Source organism: Ovis canadensis, chromosome 12 (genome assembly GCF_042477335.2).
Source record: "Ovis canadensis isolate MfBH-ARS-UI-01 breed Bighorn chromosome 12, ARS-UI_OviCan_v2, whole genome shotgun sequence".
Taxonomy (NCBI): Eukaryota; Metazoa; Chordata; class Mammalia; order Artiodactyla; family Bovidae; genus Ovis; species Ovis canadensis.
The window spans coordinates 57325335-57345076 of record NC_091256.1 but is presented as its reverse complement, the minus strand read 5'-3'; the positions used below and the strand labels follow the sequence as shown (position 1 = coordinate 57345076).

General features: G+C 43.7%; 1 protein-coding gene across 1 annotated transcript in view; it reads right to left on the bottom strand.

Annotated features, from left to right (window-relative positions):
• The window catches only part of DNAJC11 (DnaJ heat shock protein family (Hsp40) member C11), a 69195-nt gene that overhangs the window by 29529 nt on the left and 19924 nt on the right, over window positions 1-19742 (bottom strand). Inside the window, exons 2-4 of the mRNA XM_069544784.1 lie at window positions 14018-14147; window positions 11179-11252; window positions 2256-2357 (exon numbers count right to left, since the gene is read on the bottom strand). Of these exons, the coding sequence (XP_069400885.1) occupies window positions 2256-2357; window positions 11179-11252; window positions 14018-14147 (306 nt within the window). The remainder of the gene's footprint in view (window positions 1-2255; window positions 2358-11178; window positions 11253-14017; window positions 14148-19742) is intronic.

Here is a 19742-nt window from a genome sequence, read left to right as displayed (position 1 = left end):
GGGTGGTATCTGTAGAGGGCCATTTCCAGAACCCAACTGACAGATTTCCTCCCAACAAACCCAGCTACTGGGGGCAATGGATCACCTGAATGAGGCGAATGCTTTCCACGCGGTGCTGATCGAGACACTGAAGCAAGTTCTTAACCTAACCTCGGTATGCATACCACTTTGCACTTCCAGAGCATCTATGTCATATTTCTTCAATCGTTTAACAACTTGGCATGGTGGTTAGGATAAACATCCTTATTTCACAAACTAGAAACCTGCACAGAGGTCAAAGGGTGAGCTCTGCATCCCACATCACTGCGTCAGAGGTGGTATTTCCAACCTACGAGTTTTTCCCACTTGATCTTTTTGCTTGTTCTTGGTACATACTCCAACTGGAAAATTCCTCCCCAGTGAACTCTTGTTGTGAAAATGGAGAAACACCCACCCCAGTTTCAGAGGCAGTTCTACGAACATTATCCAGTCTGCCCCTCCCTTCCTCTACAAGCCACGGTCCCCTGTGGGACCCGGGTGACAAACCAGTGCAAGCCCTCCCCGGTCATCAGAAGGGTCCTCCTCCTGGTCGTCTCAAAAGAGATCACCCCTCTCATTTTAGGATGAGGACATGCTAAACCTCACTGCTCATCTTGCAAAGAAAAACATTTGGAAATGAAATAAAAGATCCAGCTAGAAACCTCTCTTCAAAATGCTGCAGAGCCAACATCTGGTTATCACTCAGTACTTCTGGTTAGGAAATATCTTTATTTATCCGGCAGCACTTTATAGAAGTAGTGAAGTATTGGGAATCGTACAACATCCTGCATACCCGTGTGGAATGGTCACAGCTGTGCTTCCTCATTCCACATAAATATGGCCTGGAGACACATCTCCATAGAAGCACAACAAACGATCATCGTGCACACCCAGATGGACCATCTCATCCCAGGACACAGAGGCGTGGGCTGCTGTGACACTCTTTCCCCCTCACTGCTCCGAAAGCAGCAGAACTTCAGCCAGCACAGCAAAGACCCCATAGGAACAGCCCGCTCATGCCAGGCACCCCTCCCCACTCCTGATCTCCACCTGCCAATGCGGATATTTACCCAGACTCCCCCTGGGGTGCTGGCTGGACCCTCAAGAGAACCTGTCAGCATGGTTCAGAGCACCTCAGAGATTTTCAACTGTCTCAACATCTCACAGCCCCTGACTTGGTGCAGCCAGTGTTTCAAGTCTCTGTCCTGGCTGACCCAAAGTAACTGTTCTATTGAAGCTGTCACTCTCAAGGGTTGGGAAGGAGAGGCCCTGGCATTTACGAATACACCCTGTAATATAACAGGATTCGTAGAGATGGGAGTTTTCTGAATATGTGGGCCTTTAAATGATGTAGGGTCTTAGAAAAGTCCATTTTGTACAGTGCATGTGATCAGAAACTCCTAATATCAAGCTTCCCTCGTGCAAGCCAGCATTTGTTCTTTTCCTTTAGAAGATCTTCAGGCTGCCTGCCGGGCTGTTCTGGCCGCACTGACAGAGCCCGCCTGCCGAGTTCTCTTATTATTAAACACTGTGGAGCAGGAACCCTGAGCCAAGTGCAGTCAGTCATTCAGTACCACTGGCACCGTGAACTGACCGAGTTATCCTGTGTGTCATGGGACCGAGGTGCGCACGCAGAAAAATCTGCCTCCCCAATGAATCACAGGAAAGAGAGACCATAACTGGACTGAAAAGTAACTCTCAGACTCAGGCGTGTCCCTGGGTTATATGACTCAGCCTCCATCAGGGACCTGACTGATGGGTAAAAGAGGTCACCCTATGGCTACAGAAACAGCCTGTTACCTGGTGTTCATGGCGCTCTTGCCCTGGGTGTTGCACACACAGCCCCCACTTACTGCGGTTTGGAAATGCCCCATGGTCTGGGCTCTCTGGCCCTCCGTATCCTAACTGGTTTGCAAGGAGCCCTGGGCCTCAGTGTGCGGGCAGGCGGCTGTCCTCTCTTGACACGGGCCTCTGGCTGATTCTTACAGTCAAGGGCTTGGACAGCATGATTATAAGGATGGGTCTTCACCAGCTGGCCTGTGCCCGTACTCGGGATGTTTCCTGTTTTGCCTTCTCTCCAGGCATCGCCAACAGGCCTGCTAGTGGCCCTCCAGGCAGGTGCCACTCTGAGACCTGATAAGTGACACTCGGTTCCTCCCAATTCTCACGGCCTCACTGTAAGAGCCCACAGCACTGACCACGTCAGACCGCTGCTCCCCCCAGAACCAGCCACTGACCTTGGGGTTGGTGCGCTGCTGCAGTCGCCTCTCCTCTCTCTCGCGCTGCAGCCGCTCAAACTCTTCTCTGATCTCAGCTGGCGTTCTCCTCCTTTCCACAACCTTTGGGCAGAAGTGAGAGGAGAAGTCAGCTGAGGACCCAGATGGTGAGGAAGACACAATAGAGCCGAGTGTTAACTGTATCCTGGCGCTCCTCTCCCCTGGGACCATGAGCGCCCTCAGTGAGACCAGGGGACCTTCCTGTCCAACTGTGTGGCTCCCAGTAAAGCCAGGTTCACCTTCACACCTGCTCAGTCCCCAGTCCGTGCTCTCCCTCAGCGCTGCAGAGACTGAAGTGATTTTTTTTTTGTCACTTGTCTCCAAGGCTGCAGGAATCTTACTAAGAAAATGTCACCTCAAGTGTCACAGTTTAAATTTTCCAGTGAGCTCACCATAATGCAGACTAAAAGAGATATTGGCTATATATCGTCGGAGTATAAACAATACTCAGGCATCGATCAGCAGCCCTTGAGGACACACAAGGATGTCAGGCCTGCGAACAGGCAAGGCATCCCACCTCAGCCTTTCTTCAGTTTAGTTCAGCTCAGTTGCTTAGTCGTGTTCGACTCTTTGCGACCCCATGGACTGTAGCACGCCAGGCCTCCCTGTCCATCACCAACTCCTGGAGTTTACTCAAACTCACGTCCATTGAGTTGCTGATGCCATCCAACCATCTCATCCTCTGTCGTCCCCTCCTCCTCCTACCTTCAATCTTTCCTAGCATCAGGTGGCCAAAGTATTAGAGTTTCAGCTTCAGCATCAGTCCTTCCAATGAATATTCAGGACCTAATTCCTTTAGGATGGACTGGTTGGATCTCCTTGCTATCCACATGACTCTCAAGAGTCTTCTCCAACACCACAGTTCAATAGCATCAATTCTTTGGCCCTCAGCTTTCTTTATGGTCCAACTCTCACATCCACACGACTACTGAAAAAACAATAGCCTTGACAAGATTGTTGGCAAAGTAATGTCTCTACTTTTTAATATGCTGTCTAGGTTAGTGATAACTTTTCTTCCAAGGAGCAAGCGTCTTTGAGTTTTATGGCTCCAGCCACCATCTGCTGTGATTTTGGAGCCCCCCCCAAATAAAGTCTGTCACTGTTTCCATTGCTTCCCCATCTATCTGCCATGAAGTGATGGGACCAGATGCCATGATCTTAGTTTTCTTAATGTTGAGCTTTAAGCCAACTTTTTCACTCTCCTCTTTCACTTTCATCAAGAAGCTCTTTAGTTCTTCTTCACTTTCTGCCATAAGGGTGGTGTCATCTGCCTATCTGAGGTTACTGATATTTCTCCTGGCAATCTTGATTCTAGCTTGTGCTTCACCCAGCCCAGTGTTTCTCATGATGTACTCTGCATATAAGTTAAATAAGCAGGGTGACAACATACAGCCTTGACGTACTCCTTTCCCAATTTGGACCAGTCTGTTTGTTGTTCCACGTCCAGTTCTAACTGTTGCTTCCTGACCTCCATACAGATTTCTCAGGAGGCAGGTCAGGTGGTCTAGTATTTCCATCTCTTTAAGAATTTTCCAGTTTGTTGTAATACACACACTCAAAGGCTTTGGCATAGTCAATAAAGCAGAAATAGATGTTTTTCTGGAACTCTCTTGCTTTTTTGATGATCCAATAGATGTTGGCAATTTGATTTCTGCTTCCTCTGCCTTTTCTAAATCCAGCTTGAACATCAGGAAGTTCACGGTTTACATACTGTTGAAGGCTGGCTTGGAGAATTTTGAGCATTACTTTGTTAGCCTGTGAGATAGGTGCAATTATGCAGTAGTTTGAGCATTCTTTGGCACTGCCTTTCTTTGGGATTGGAATGAAAACTGACCTTTTCCAGTCCTGTGGCTACTGCTGAGTTTTCCAAATTTGCTGGCATATTGAGTGCAGCACTTTCACAACATCATCTTTTAGGATTTGAAATAGCTCAACTGGAATTCCATCACCTCCACTAGTTTTGTTTGTAGTGATGCTTCCTAAGGACCACCTGACTTCACATTTCAGGATGTCTGGCTCTAGGTGAGTGATCACACCACCATGATTATCTGGGTTGTGAAGATCATTTTTGTATAGTTCTTCTGTGTATTCTTGCCACCTCTTCTTAATATCTTCTGCTTCTGTTAGGTCCATACTGTTTCTGTCCTTTATTGTGCTCATCTTTGCATGAAATGTTCCCTTGGTATCTCTAATTTTCTTGAAGAGCTCTCTAGTCTTTCCTATTCTATTGTCTTCCTCTATTTCTTTGCATTGACTGAGGAAGGCTTTCTTATCTCTCCTTGCTATTCTTTGGAACTCTGCATGAATATATCTTTTCTTTTCTCCTTTGCTTTCACTTCTCTTCTTTTCATAGCTATTTGTAAGGCCTCCTCAGACAACGATTTTGCCTTTTTGCATTTCTTTTTCTTGGTGATGGTCTTGATCCCTGCCCCCTGTACAATGTCATGAACCTCCGTCTATAGTTTTTCAGGCACTGTCTATCAGATCTAATCCCTTGAATCTATTTCACTGTATAATCATAAGGGATTTGATTTAGGTCATACCCTAATGGTCTAGTGGTTTTCCCTACTGTACAGCTCATCCAAAAGCAAGACAGTCTCTGAGATTTCAAACAGGTTGGGAAGGGCCACATGAGTCTTGGGTACCACTCTTGTGAGATAGGAACCTGCACCAAGTGATTCCCAAGGGCCCCAAAAGCTACAAGTCCATGAGGGACACTGAGAGTGGGAGCAGGATAGACAACACCAAGGTCATTGGAGGAAAAGGTCAAACAGTCCTGACCCTGTGGTAGTGGGAGAAACACAGGGGAGACTGGAGGGGCTGCTCAGAGAACACCTACAAAGGCAGGTGATGTGAAAGAAAGCTATCTTGGAAATCACAAGTTTCAAAAATCATTCAAAAAATGTCTGCTTATAGCAAAAAATCAAAATGGTACAGAAAAATATGAAGTAAAAAGGTATAGTCCCTCCCCATACTCCTCCTTCTCACAGGATAACAATTTTTTATGTATCTTCCTAAAAACCTACACATATGTATGAATATATACATTAAAATTACATACACACATATGTATATATGTACATAGATAATACGTGCACACACATAATTATATGTACATGTATAATTAATATATACATTAAAATTAAAATATATACATTAAAGTTAATGTATAATTTTAATTATACATTAAAAACAGCCTTTGTGCAACCTGATTTTATTATTTGGCAATCCAGAAAAATAAATACAGGAGCTGGCCTATCCCCCCAAAATTGAGAAATCTGTTCACTACTGCTTTCAGCAAGTAAGCAGAAAAAAATAATGAAAACATTTTCTCCTCTCCCATATAAATTGTTCATTACCAAAAAGGGGAAAGTGTTTCTTTTAAATGGGGTTTTAAAATAAAAACACTATTAAAATAATCTAGGAACTGAAAGTCCAAATGGCACAGCAACGATTGCTTAGTGACCTCACAAAAACGTCCTCGGTGATACTGAACTGATGCAGCTTGCTCACAACTCTAGTGCTTAAAAACACTCAGCCTTGCCCATCTTTTCTTTGTTTTGTCCAAGCCCCTTGGCTTGTGTCATCTTAGTTCCTGGATCACAGACTGAACCTGGGCCCCGGGTAAAGTATGGAGTCTTAGCCACGGGACTGCCAGGAAGTGCCCACGCACATCTATTTATGGCGCTTTCTTTCACTTCCCCAGGGTCACCCCGTCTTGGACTGATAGGGTGCTCCCTGCATGGGGCCCAGAGCAGAACAAGATTTATTTTCAACAATTCCAGCTGTGTGACTTTTGCAAATGACTTTCTCTGCCATACTGTGTGACAAAATGAAGAGGCAAATATTCCAAAGGTGTTAAGTCACTCTGTTTTTAGTCTATTTGACAGAAGTTTTGCAAACAGTTCGTACCTAATCAGAGCTAACTGCAGAGTCAAGCTGGCTGGCCACTCTAGAGCTATAAATACCTTGGCTGGGCATCTCATTCTGACTCCCATGGGGCCCTTTACTATTTTTCATAAAAACCATTTGTTTACTTATTTTATTTTTGATTGGGTCTTCATGTTGCAGAGAGCAGTGGTTACCCTGTAGCGGTGGTGCACGGGTGCTTCTTGCTCCTCATTGCGGTGGCTTCTCTTGTTGCGGAACCCACGGGCTCTAGGGCACAGTCTCAGCAGTTGCGGCACACAGCCTCAGTGGCTCCATGGCATGTGGGGCCTTCTCGGACCAGGGATCCAACCTGTGTCTTCTGCATTGGCAGGGAAATTCTTTACCACTGAGCCACTAGGGACGCCCCTGCCCTTTACTGTTTACATCCTTCTCTACACAGAGAACATCATGGTGGAGAGTGGAAGATGCCTAAGCCAGCTGCAAGTCACTTTTTCTTCCCTTGGGTAACCCTTAGATACACGCGCCCGGAACACAGCATCCAAAAGTGTGTTAAATTGGAAAGTACAGTTGGAAAGATATTTTCAGTGTTTTTCATCAGTGAAGTGTATCACATGCAGCCCATGAGTCTGTACACCTGCACAGTCCACCCTGATCACCTATCAGCTAGGTCTACCCTATGCTAGTCTGATGACTTATCCTGCAGACGAGGGGATGCAGAGACCAGCAGAAGCAGGTGGTGCAGTGAGAGGAGGACAAGGACCCTGGCTTTCCGACACCACCTGAACCTCCTGGAGAACTCAGGTGAGTCACTTCACTAAGCTTCAGCTGCCTCCTATAAATGCTTCTAAACTACAGTGTGTGCATGCTAGGTCACTTCAGTCATGTTCGACTGTTTGCCACCCCAGGGACTGTAGTCCACCAGGCTCCTCTGTCCATGGGACTTTCCTGGCAAGAATACTGGAATAGGTTGCCATTCCCTTCTCCAGGGGATCTTCCTGATCCAGGGATAGAACCCAGGTTTCTTACATCTCCTGCATTGGCAGGTGGGTTCTTTACCACTAGTACCACCTGGGGCATTAAAATCACACAAGGTGCTGTCTGTTCTATGATTCTGGTTAGACAACTTTTCACTCTGGAATAATTTTAGAAAATTATTTAGAACTTTAAATTTTTATTTTTACTTTATTTTACTTTACAATACTGTATTGGTTTTGCCATACATTGACATGAATCTAGAGAAGCTATGAAGATGGTACAGAAAGCTCTCATCTACCCAGCCTCCTTCAAATGTGAACATCTTACATAACCAGGAATAAACACCTGTCAAGTCCAGGATGCCAACATTAGTATAAGGCTATTAACTGAACCCAGATTTCTGGGATTTCACGAGTCTTTCCACTAACATCACAGTTACGTCCTAGGATCCAATTCAGGGTCCAGGATTGCATTTAATCACACGTCTCGTTAGTCTCCTCTGATCTGTGGGAGTTTCCGTCTTCTTTTTCATGATCTTGACCATATTGTACCTCTTAATACAGGCTGATTGTCTCTTTTTAAAAAGACGGCTATGTATTTATTTGGCTGTGCTGGGTCTTTGTTGTGACACGCGAGATCTTCGATCTTTATTGAGGCATGTAGGATCTTTAGCTGAGGCAGGTGGGATCTAGTTCCCAGACCAGGGATTGAACCCGGCCCCTGAATGGGGAGCTCAAAGTCGCAGCCACTGGACCATGAGGCAATTCCCCAGGAGAACCTTCTTAGACACTGTAAGGATGATGTCAAATAGGTAGGGAAAAGTGAGATATGGATGAATGGAAAGGACTGCAGATAAAAACCAAAGCATGGATGATCCAGGCCCAAGGCTGCTCCTCTAAATGTAATGTCAGCTGGTCTGTAAGCACCCTCCGGGTTGTATGGTTTCCACTGCACTTCCACAGCTCAGAGCTGGATTTCTGCCATTTGAGAGAAGCAGCCAATTTCATTTTCAACATGGGTATCTGCACAAACACTGCAACTTTAGGGACTCAGGTGGCTGGTGTTATGAGCTGTGAATGGCGGCACCTTATTCTTTTGGAATGCTGCCAGAGGATGATCCACTTTCTTAAAGGTTAAAGACAAAAAGAGAGAGAGAGACAGAAAAGACCCAAACCTATCTAATGCCTGAAAACAGAGCCAATATTTGATGCAACCTATAAAAGCTCAATTTCACCCCCAGCCTCCGCCGGCAGAAAGGGGATGATACCACTGCTGGGACAGGAGTGACCAGCATGTCAGTGGCTACTCTGACATCTTTGGATTAAAAGTGCCCTAGACATTAGGGGTTTTAGCAGTGCCCTCCACCCTCCTGACCACCAGTGAGTTTAGACTAACAGATGTGTGGCAAATGGATACTGGTCGGTGAGTAAAAAGTTCAATAGTCTAAAAACACCAACAGCACCCTGGGGGGAACATAGAGAACCCCTGCACTGAACAAACCACCACCTGCAGAATTCCTCGAGGGAGTGGTGACGCCAGCTCTGTGAACTGCTCTTGAGTTCAGTGAGACTTCTTCTTCACAGTATGAATAGTGGGGTCAATCTTCCTATTACATTAGGCACCGATACATCTCTTGTAAATATGTATCAGGCGAGGTAACTTCCTGTCTTTTCCTTCTATTGTCAGGGAAGGCTTAGTATTTATTTTTATTTTTGGCCGTGCCACATGGCATGAGGGACCTTAGTTCCCTGACTAGGGATTGAATCCGGACCCCCTGCACTGGAAGTGCAAAATCCTAACCACAGGATCACAGGAAGTCCCAGGGAAGGCTTAGTATTAATATCAGTGCAAAAAAAGCCAATTCTGATGGATGAGAACTTGATTCCCTTAAAGTAGTCTACTGAAAAATGAGAACATAAAAGCTTATCCAGTTACCACCTACGAGTGCTTACATACTTCTACATTTTTAATATTATTTTAAAAAATTATTTATTTATTTGGCTGCACCAGGTCTTAGCTGCAGCATTTGAACTCTTAATTGCAGCATGTGGGCTCTAGTTCCCTGAGCAGGTATTGAACCTGGGCCCCCTGCATTGGGAGTGTGGAGTCCTAACCATTGGACCACCGGGAAAGTCTTAGCCTACACGCTCTTACAATCCCTGCAGTGTACGTGGTGCTTCTTTGTCTCTAACAGGGAGACGCTTTGGTCTGGTAACAGGAAACCATGATGTTTTGCTGAGAAGTCACCCTGCTGCTCCACTAGCTGGGGACAATGAAAAGCCTAGACTCCGAGGAAGGGATGCGCACCTGAGGCCTGAGGCTTTTCAGTGGCCCCAGCTGCTGCTGTGAAAAACTGTAACCAACCCACGTCTTCAAAACCCAAGGGAGCTTTAAACTGGGGCATGAAGTGTGAGGAGAAGTCCAGTAAACACAACAGGATTCTATTTTCCTTTTTCGATGAAAAAATTGTAAGCTATTAGATCTAACACTTTGCTACCATGAACTAATGTGACATGATGCACTGCTACTTCCACCGAGCCAAAAGCCAGAAACCAAATGCTCACTGGGAGCTCTTTGGGACTGTGGATGGGTCAAGAGCTAGACACGATACGGAGTGGTGGGGACTGGGGCAAACTGGATGGTACAGTCCAGTCCAAACAGTAAGGGCTCCTCATATCTGGATCGGCTGTTGCCTCAGAGGGGAATTAAGAAACAGTGTTGTCAGATCTTCTGATTTTTCCAGAGAAGATAAGACATTTCTATGTGAAGCTTCCCAAACTTTAAAGTCAGCAACTACAGTTCATTGTGCGGACAACCAAAACATAGCTGCATGTAGAAAATGGCCTGTAGGCTACCACTGTTAGGCAGTGGAGAAACCCTGTTTCGCTTCTCTTCCCGTCTGTATGCAAAGGTCTTTAGAAGGTTTTCATATCAGAATTAGAAGAGACAGGCATACAGGTTTGAGATCAAAAGAACTTCAAAAAACAAACCAACAAACAAACAAAGAACTTCAAGGGAGAGTTTACACATCAGTGAAGAAGTAACTCAACGACAGTTAACGTTAACATCTACCAGAATTTCTTGGGCATCAGAACCAAGTTCCTATAATGAAATTAAGTACTAACACCTGCATGTTCCTATAGCCAATACAGAGTTTTACAGCTCTCAGATTAATTTCTCTACTTGATCTGCCTATCATTCTTTTTCAGATAGTAACCTGGAAGCGTGAAGCAATCAAGCGGCCGGCCCAAGGCTCTAAGACTGCTCAGGGGCAGAGTGACAGAAGACGGAACCTTCTTTTTTCGGCTGCTCTGGGCCTTCACTGCAGTGCACGGGCTTTCTCTGGCTGTGGTGGGTGGGGCTCCTCACACGGAAACTTCTGGACTTCACTGACTGTTCTCACAAGGCACAGTGGCCCAGGTTATCTACTACATAGACACTGCTATCTATTTCGTTTTACTTTCTATAACATCCTAACAGTACAGCTCATTAGAGCTGGAAGGATCATTACAGAGAATGTTATCCAGTAGCTCTCAACTTTTTTCTGCTTCCGTTTTGTTCACATGTACAGCTCTTAATATTACCAAATAATTCCCACATGCAGTTATGACCTCGGTTGAAGAGAGGCACTCAGGACCCTGGAGGGTGGAAGGAAGTGTGTGTGTGGAAGGACGTGTACGTGTAGACAGAACTGTACCCTTGCAGACACCCTCTGACCATCACCCCGACCAGCCTGTTCCCTCCCTGGGGTTAAAAACTTACTGGTCTAGTTCAACCCTGACGGGTTAGGAAACACAGGACAAGTTCGATGACTAATGGTCCCAAGTTCACAGAGCTAATAAGTGGCAAAGCCAAGTGTAAAATTCAGTCCCTTTAACTAAAATATAAGGTGAGAAGGGGACTCTGACACCGTCAGACATTCTCACAGGCCCACAGCAGGTTGAGGGGTTTTGGGGGTGTTATTCTGTAGTTGCTGAGGCATCCCTTCCTGGGACACAGGGCACAGAGCTTCTCTTACCTCCCAGCCTTCCATCTCCAGTCCTCTCTTGCCATAGATGTCGTAGATCGCCCTGGTCTGGGGGTCACTGAGCACTGCAAATGAAAAACCCAACGTGTTTACAAAGCACCGAATCCTCCGCTTAGTGCTGACCACACCAACAGCAGGCAAGCCCACCTCCCTTTGTCCTTCTCCTTCCAACCACAATCTTCCCAGAGACTCCGCCATTCCTGGTGTGTCTTTCCTTCTACTTGCCTTCCAGATCCAACTAAGAACATGTTTAAAGGAGGCTCCAGGTGGGAAATGTCTCATTTTTCATGTCCAAGCTACTCTGTGAGGGGTGCTGACTCTATATCACTAAAGGCCAGTTGTTTTTAAAAGACTGTCTTAAGTTTCTGTCACAGTCTATAGAGTATCTTGGCTTGAGACAGCAAATTCCAGTTTCTAATAAAGCCTAATGTAAACCTAAGGACAGGCTCTGACTGGAAAAATCTGTCTTCTTATTTACCCTATAGAATTTCACTAACTCCTACAACCAACTATGTAAGGTCTTTTTTTTTTTTCACCTCTCTTCTTTATTTATAAATCATTTAAAAAAGCACAAACACCTGTTAATATGGTGTCAGTCATGTCACCTAAAGTGCATCAGAAAAAGATTGTTCAATAAGAATGAGAGGGACTTTACAGGCAGTCCAGTGGTTAGGACTGCACGCTTCTACTGCAGGGGGCCCAAGTTTGATACCTGGTTGGAGAACTAAGATCCTGCATGCTGCATGGTGTGGCGAAAAAATTAAATAAACAAACATTTTAAAATATTACATTAAAAAAAGTAAACAGGCAGTAGCTAACTGACTGAACATCCGTACAGCTATTTCTACTGGGCCAACTTCTGTTCAAGACCTTTGAATCTCCCCACTCTCCCCTACACTGGCCCCTGAGAATTCCCATATATTTTTAGGTCTAATTAAAAAATGATGTAAATGACACTGTGCTGTGCTATGCTTAGTTACTCAGTCGTGTCCAACTCTTTGTGACCCTATGGACTGTAACCTGCCAGGCTCCTCTGTCCTTAGGATTCTCCAGGCAAGAATACTGAAATGGGTTGCCATGCCCTCCTCCAGGGAATCTTCCCAACCCAGGGACTGAAGCCAGGTCTCCTGCATTGCAAGTGGATTCTTTACCATCTGAGCCACCAGGGAAGCCCCAAAATACTAGAGTGGGTAGCCTATCCCTTCTCCAGGGGAACTTTCGAACCCCGGAATCGAACTGGGGTGTCCTACATTGCAGCAGATTTTTTACCAGCTGAGCTACCAGGGAAGCCCTGTAAATGTCTCTTGGTTGGTTTAGTCATGTCCGACTCATGTGACCCCATGGACCATAGCCTGCCAGGCTCCTCTGTCCATGGGATTCTCCAGGCAAGAATACTGGAGTGGGTTGCCCTTTCCTTCTCCAGGGGATCTTCGTGACCCAGGAATCAAACCCGGGTCTCCTGCATTGCAGGCAGATGATTTATCAACTGAGCTATGAGGGAAGCCCGTGTAAATGACTCTATCCACATTCAAATCTAACAGGAAGAAAGAAATGCTGACCATTGTAAAACCTGAGAACCAAACTTCTTGAGCTGATCTCTAGGATTTAAGAAGGAATTATTTATTCACCACCTCAGTCTCCCTTCAGGCCAAATACTGGGGCCAGGCCTGCTGCTAAACATGTTCACGAGCACTGGTAGGCTTTTCTGCTAACTCTTCCCCAAATCTCCAAAGTAACACAGTCCAGCTATGAGGGTAATTCAAACAACCAAACACAAGAAAAGGAACAAGCTATATTCAGACCAGACAAATAGCCAAAACAGTTACATCTGGTGAAGACACAGGCTGATTATACACACCGGTGTGCCACAGTCTCAGTTTTACTGGTCATTAAAATCTAACATTTTGGTAAACCTATAGTGAAATACAGCAAAGTGCTTTTATGTCCACAATGAGAAATCTTTATTTCATAAAGAAAATCTAATTTTTGATCTGTTTAACTAAGGAGCAAATCACCAAGTGGCCCTGGAATGAATAACTTACTTTACTTGGCATATATCCTAAGAGTGAGATCACATTTTTTTAACTTTAATTTAAAAAATTGTGGCTATAATATACACAACATAAAACTGATCATTTAAACCATGTGTAAGTGCACAATTCACTGGTGTTAAATATATTCACTATGTTGTATAACCATCACCACAATCTACTAGAACTGTCTCATCCTCTCAAACAGAAACTGTACCTATGAGGGATTTTACTATTTCACAAGCAAATATATTATGAAATTTTCTTTCTGAAATATATGAGGTAAGTATAAAAATCTGAATTACTTGATTCTATTTCCTATTATGCTTTTTAACATCATTTTCTTCCTTTTGTTAGAACCTTGCCTTAACTGAATGCTACAGAACCAAGAAAACCACTTTCAGATGGAAAAAATGTTCTTTGTATTTTCTCAAAAGAAAAGAGAGAACAAAGTAAGCTTGTCTGTAGAGATCAGCCTTTCACGTTTAAGAGTTCCCTTTAGAAGAAAACGAGGAAACAATTTAAAACTGGAGTATCCCCCTGCAATTCAGATCCGGGACTATTACTTCACCTGCGGTCTCATTTTCTATTTACTGGACACATATTGATTTCCAAAGCAAAATACTACTCTTTCAAAGGACCCTGTCAGTAAAAAGCACTAAACTAACTGCTTCTTTTATGCACCTCGAAGGACTCTCTTTTTCTATCCTCTACAAATCAAGCCTCTTAAAAATCGAGTGTCTGCTACAAGACAGTTGTTTCTACACTGGTGCTTCTACAGAGCCAAGCCCCACACTGACCTTCATAAGCCTGGTGAACGAGGTTAAACAGTCGTTCGGCCTGTGATTTGAGCTCTGGGTCTCTGTGCTTGTCGGGGTGGTAAAGCATACACAGTCGCCGGTAGGCCGCTTTCAGCTCTTCGCAAGAGGCCTGCAGGAAGAAAAATCCAATTAGAAGACAATCAATGTGACTTAAATATTATCGTGATCAGAATCAGCCTTGAAATGGGAAGCTATCAGCCACGTTCCAACATGTCTGCTGTCCACATGCAGGATATAATGAAGTTATGCTTTATTACTTCAATAAGGCCTCTTTTTTCCAGTTAATAAAGCGATCAACTATGTACATTGAAAGCAGCTGTGTTTTGCTGGGAAATGCCGCTATCAGAATGAAAGCATGTGTCTCCACCCTGGTTCTCTGTGCTCTGAGCAGAAATAAGAATCGTCACAGAGACCTGCCTGCTCTTTAACCCAAGTCATTCAAAGTCGATTGTGCCAAGGTACTCTCAACAGAGACTGTTCAGAAGGGGAGAAGAGCTATAAACCATAAGAAAGAAATGCCATGCATTTACTCAGTCTTCAGACAAAGGAAACTCAGTGAATATTCATCCTTAAAAAGTCAAAGACATAAAATTGTCAAATCAACGCATTTCTATTCAACCGCTAATTCTAAAAGGAGGCACACAAGGCAGGCAAAAATGCTTCACTACCTGTAGTAAAAACAAGCCTCCCCACCCACAGCACCCAAAGGCTGAACACATACAACTCTCCAACTCCTTATTTATTTATTGGCTGCCCCAGGTCTTAGTTGTAGCACTGGGAACTTTGATCTTTGTGGTGGCATGTGGGACCTAGTTCCTTGACCAGGAATTGAACCTGGGCCCCCTGCCCTGTGACCTGGGTTCAATTCCTGGGTCAAGAAGATCCCCTGGAGAAGGGAATGGCTACCCACTCCAGTAGTCTTGCCTGGAGAATTCCATGGACAGAGGAGCCTGGCATGGGATCACAAAGAGTTGGACATGACTGAGTGACTAATACTTTCCTTTCCCCTGCACTGGGAGCACAGAGTCTTAGCCACTGGACCACCAGGGAAGTCCCTCTCCAATCTTACAAGTAATCAGTTTGAGGGGAGAAGGTGCCATTAGCAGAGCACAGATGACACACAGCACAAGCGGGCTCTGGGTGTGTTTTAACAACGCAGAAGGGAGGAAGGAGGAGGGCAGACAGAAATCCACTTCGTACTCTGCCTGACTCAGAGCCACCAAGAACTTCTCAGAAAGAGTCTTCATGGAGGCTCTACAAACACCACACCATCTCGTGCACCACCTCTCTGGCTGGGCCCTCAGGTGTGCTCTGGGAAAGTACAATATCTGATTTTATATCAACCTCAGGGAACTTTTTAGTCTATCAGAGGTGACACCAAATGGCAGCTCTGTCAGATTTGTTTTTAATTGGAATATAATTGCATTACAATGTTGTGTCAGTCTCTGCTATACAGCAACATGAATCAGCTATGCTGTTCTTTGGTTGCTATGTCTTGCTGGACTCTCTTCAACCCCATGTACTGCAGCATGCCAGTTTTCCTCATCCTTCTCTATCTCCCAAAGTTTGCTCATATTCACAACCATTCAGTCGGTGATGCTATCTAACCATCTCATCCTCTGCTCCCCTTCTTCTCTTCCTGCCCTTAATCTTTCCCAGCATCAGCGTCTTTTCCAGTGAGATGGCTCTTCGCATCAGGTGGCCAAAATATTGGAGCTTCAGCTTCAGCACCAGTCCTTCCAAAGAATATTAGGGTTGATTTCCTTTAGGATTGACTGGTCTGATCTCCTTGCAGTCCAAGGGACTCTCCAGAATTTTCTCCAGTACCACAATTTGAAAGCATCAATTCTTTATCGCTCAGCCTTCTTTATGGTCCAGCTCCCATATTCATACATATATACATATGTCCCCTCCCTCTTGAGCCTCCCTCCACATACACCCCATCCCACCCCTCTCAGCCATCATCGAGGTAAGCTCCCAGTGCTATACAGCAGCTTCCTGCTAGTTATCTATTTAACACACGGTAATGTATATATACGTCAATGCTTCTCTCCCAATTTGTACCATCCTCATCTCCCCTCCTCCCTTTCCACAAGTCTATTCTCTGTCTGCGTCTCTATTCCTGCTCTACAAATAGGTTCATCAGTACCATTTCTCCTAGATTCCATATATATGCAGTAACATATGACATTTTTTTCCCTCTTTCTTAGTTCGCTCTGTACGAGTCTCTTAAGCTCATCCACATCTGTACAAATGACTTAATTTTGTTCCTTTCCATGGCTGAGTAATATTCCATTGTATACATCTATCACATCTTCTTTATCCACTCATCTGTCGATGGACTTCTAGGTTGTCCAGGTGATTTGTCAAGTAAAGAACATTTTATTTTTGGAGGCAACTCCACCATTTTGGCAACAGAAGCAAATTCTGGGTCACTGACAACATGCCAGAGGGGCCTGAAAAGCCAGCCCTCCAGGTGGAGGATGGGACCAGGTCCACAGTGAGGATGCTGAGGAAGGACGGGAGTTCTAGGCCCCGGACACAGGAAAGCAGTCACAGGGGTGTGATGGATCAAGGCATCAGGGTCACAAGAGAAGACACCAAACTGCATTTTTCTGTAATTTCCACCGTTTTTCAATATCTTCCAATTCCAGGAGTAATGAGTGCTTCTGCTGTTGTTGTTGAGTCACTAAGTCAAGTCCGACTCTTGCAATCCCATGGACTGTACTCGCCAGGCTCCTTTGCCCATGGGATTTTCTAGGCAAGAATACTGGAGTGAGTAGCCATTTCCTTCTCCAGGGGATCTTCCCTACCCAGAGACTGAACTTGCGTCTCCTACATTAGCAGGTAGATTCTTTACCACTGAGCCACCAGGGAAGCCCTTAAGAACAGAGGCTTCAGGCAAATGAGCTTTCTGACCCTTGGCTTTCTCACCTGCTAGAGCAGATGACAACCATGCTCAGGGATGGTGTGGGAATAAAATGAGACAGTGACTACAGTGCTTCTTATGGTACACGGCAACAACCTATTCTCTATAGCTCTTCTAAAGCCTTTTCTCCACACTGTAGACAACAGTACCTCTCTCACACTTATTTTGAGGAGTAAATAGTATGTGTACAAGCTCTTAACAGTGCCTTGCACATGAGAGGAATTTAATCACTATAGCTGTCATTAATGCCACAATTCAGCTTTGATACCCTTTGGGCAGCAGCAATATGGAAACTGGGCTAATTACAGCCCTTGTGGGAAGATGACAGGAGCATTCATTCATGAAGAGGCCCATGTTTGTGAAAATTTACTGAGCTGCATGTCCATGATGTGGACTCTTCTATGCATATGTTCTATTTCAATAAGAACACAAGACTCCAGGGACTTCCCTGGTGGGCTGGGGGATAAGACTCTGGGCTTCTACTGCAGGGGGCTTGGGTTTGATCCCTGGTCAAGGAACTAAGAGCCTGCATGCCCTGCCTGCAGTGTGGCCCAAAACAAAATAAGACTCCATGGAAGACAGGGGCCTCAATGCTCCCATCTCTACGGTTCCCCTTTCTTTTTCCCACTGTAGGCTTCTTTCTATACTTATGTCAATTAATTATACAACACATTCCTTGCCACACTTACCAAGATGCCACTTGCACCAAGCTTCAATGTTTTAAGCAAATAAAGAACAGCTAACCAGTGGCAAATTCAATGTCTTCTCCAGATAGGTTTACTTATCTGATGATGTAAAAGGGGCTTGTTCCTTCCTGAGGAGCCACAATGAATTAGTCTCTTTTTGCAAATTTTAATTGTTCTTTCCAGCCATCTCATAAAAATTACAAGTGCAGGATTAGACAGATTTGACTGACTTTAGGTTAGACTGCTATTTCCTGGCTGTAAAAAGTAAACTAGAAGACAAGGGTGTAGAGTACCTAGTTTGCAATACCTTCTTTAGTCATATTAATAAATGGCTTAACGTGCTATTGATTAAGTAATAGAAACAAGAAGTTTCATTTTTAATAAATATCACATTCAATAAAAGGTTAGATTGAGCCTTTTATCATAACTGAATAGCTAAGGTCACTGGTTCGATACTTCATAAATGATAAACTCTTTCATTATCATAAAAATACTGATATCAGGACTTCCCTGGTGGTCCAGTGGTTAAGACTCTGTGCTTCCAACGCAGGGGGCATGGGTTCAACCTCTAATTGGAGAACTAAGATCACACATGCCACTTGGCATGACCAAAAAAAATGAATAAAATAAAAATGCTGATATCATTTCAAAATATGTGATAACATTAAAAATGATACCTCAAATTATGTACTTATTCCTAAAATTGCATATAAAATTAAGTGATGTATCATGCTGTAAGTCTGAAAAGTTTCATCATCTCAATCATCTAGTTATAATTTTAATGGAAAGTAAATCTAATATAAATTCCATCTTTATATATCATAAAATTCATAGTGAAAAGATCCCTAGAGACCTGTAGAGTTTAGTGGTCTGTTAAAACTGTTGGATTAGATGCTGTACAATACAAAAATGCAATAAAGCACAAAAAAGAAATTCAAGACAAACATAGTAAAAAGTTAAAATGTCTCTATTTACACAGATGTCGTCTATGTAGAAAATCATAAAAAGTCTATTAGAAAACCTACTAAGTGATTTTAGCAAGGTCATGGGATACAGGATCAATAAACATCAATTTATTTCTATATAATAAAAACTGAAACTTGGTATCACTGACAAACATGAACTACTTAGGGATGAAGTAAACAACTACAAGACCCATACACTGAAAGCTACAATGCACCGCTGACAGAAATGACAGAAGACCAAAAATAACGGCGTGATAAGCTACCTTCATGTATCAGAAGATTCAGTATCATTCAGATGTCAAACTTCCCCAAGCAGCCTACAGATTCAATGCAATCCAATCAGAATTCCAGTAGGCTTTTTTTTTTGGGTAGAAACTGACAAGACAGTTCTAAAATTTATATGGAAAAACAATATGGAGCAAGAAGAAATTTTACTTTCCAGTTGTTTTACTAACCAAAGTAACTTTGAGGAAGAACTGGAGGACACACAATACTGGACTTTAAGACTGCTCTGGTAATCAAGGCAGCGTGCTATCAGTAAAAGAACAGATATACACAAATCAGTGGACCAGAAGTGAGTCCACAAACAGACCCCCATATATGTGGTCAGGTGTGCAAAGCAGAAAAGATAGTTTTTCAATAAATGATGACAGAAGAAAGGAATATTCACATGTGGAAAAATGAACCTTGACCTTTACTGTGAGATACTGGACCTGCTTGGTGAAATGAAAGGACACCAGACAGTAACTCAAAGCCACGTGAAGAAATTAAGATCTCAGAAAAGGAAATAAATGGGCAATTATAAAAGCTAGTATTATTATAAAAATGACTTGTAACTCCATATCATGTTTTCTCAATGATTTCAGACAATGCCACATTAAAAAAAAAGATTAATCTAAAAGGTAGTCTTATTGTAACTCCAGCTTATAACTTCACGTTTTGTTTCTACATAATTTAAGAGATTAATGCATTCTAAAAAATAATCGTTTATTTTTTAGACACACAATATGTAAAACTGTAATTTTATGACATCAATAACTGAAAGAGGTAGGACAGAGTTGCAAAATAAAAGTTTTGGTACGTTATTCAAGTTAAACTGGAGTAAGTTCAAATTAGAGTATTAT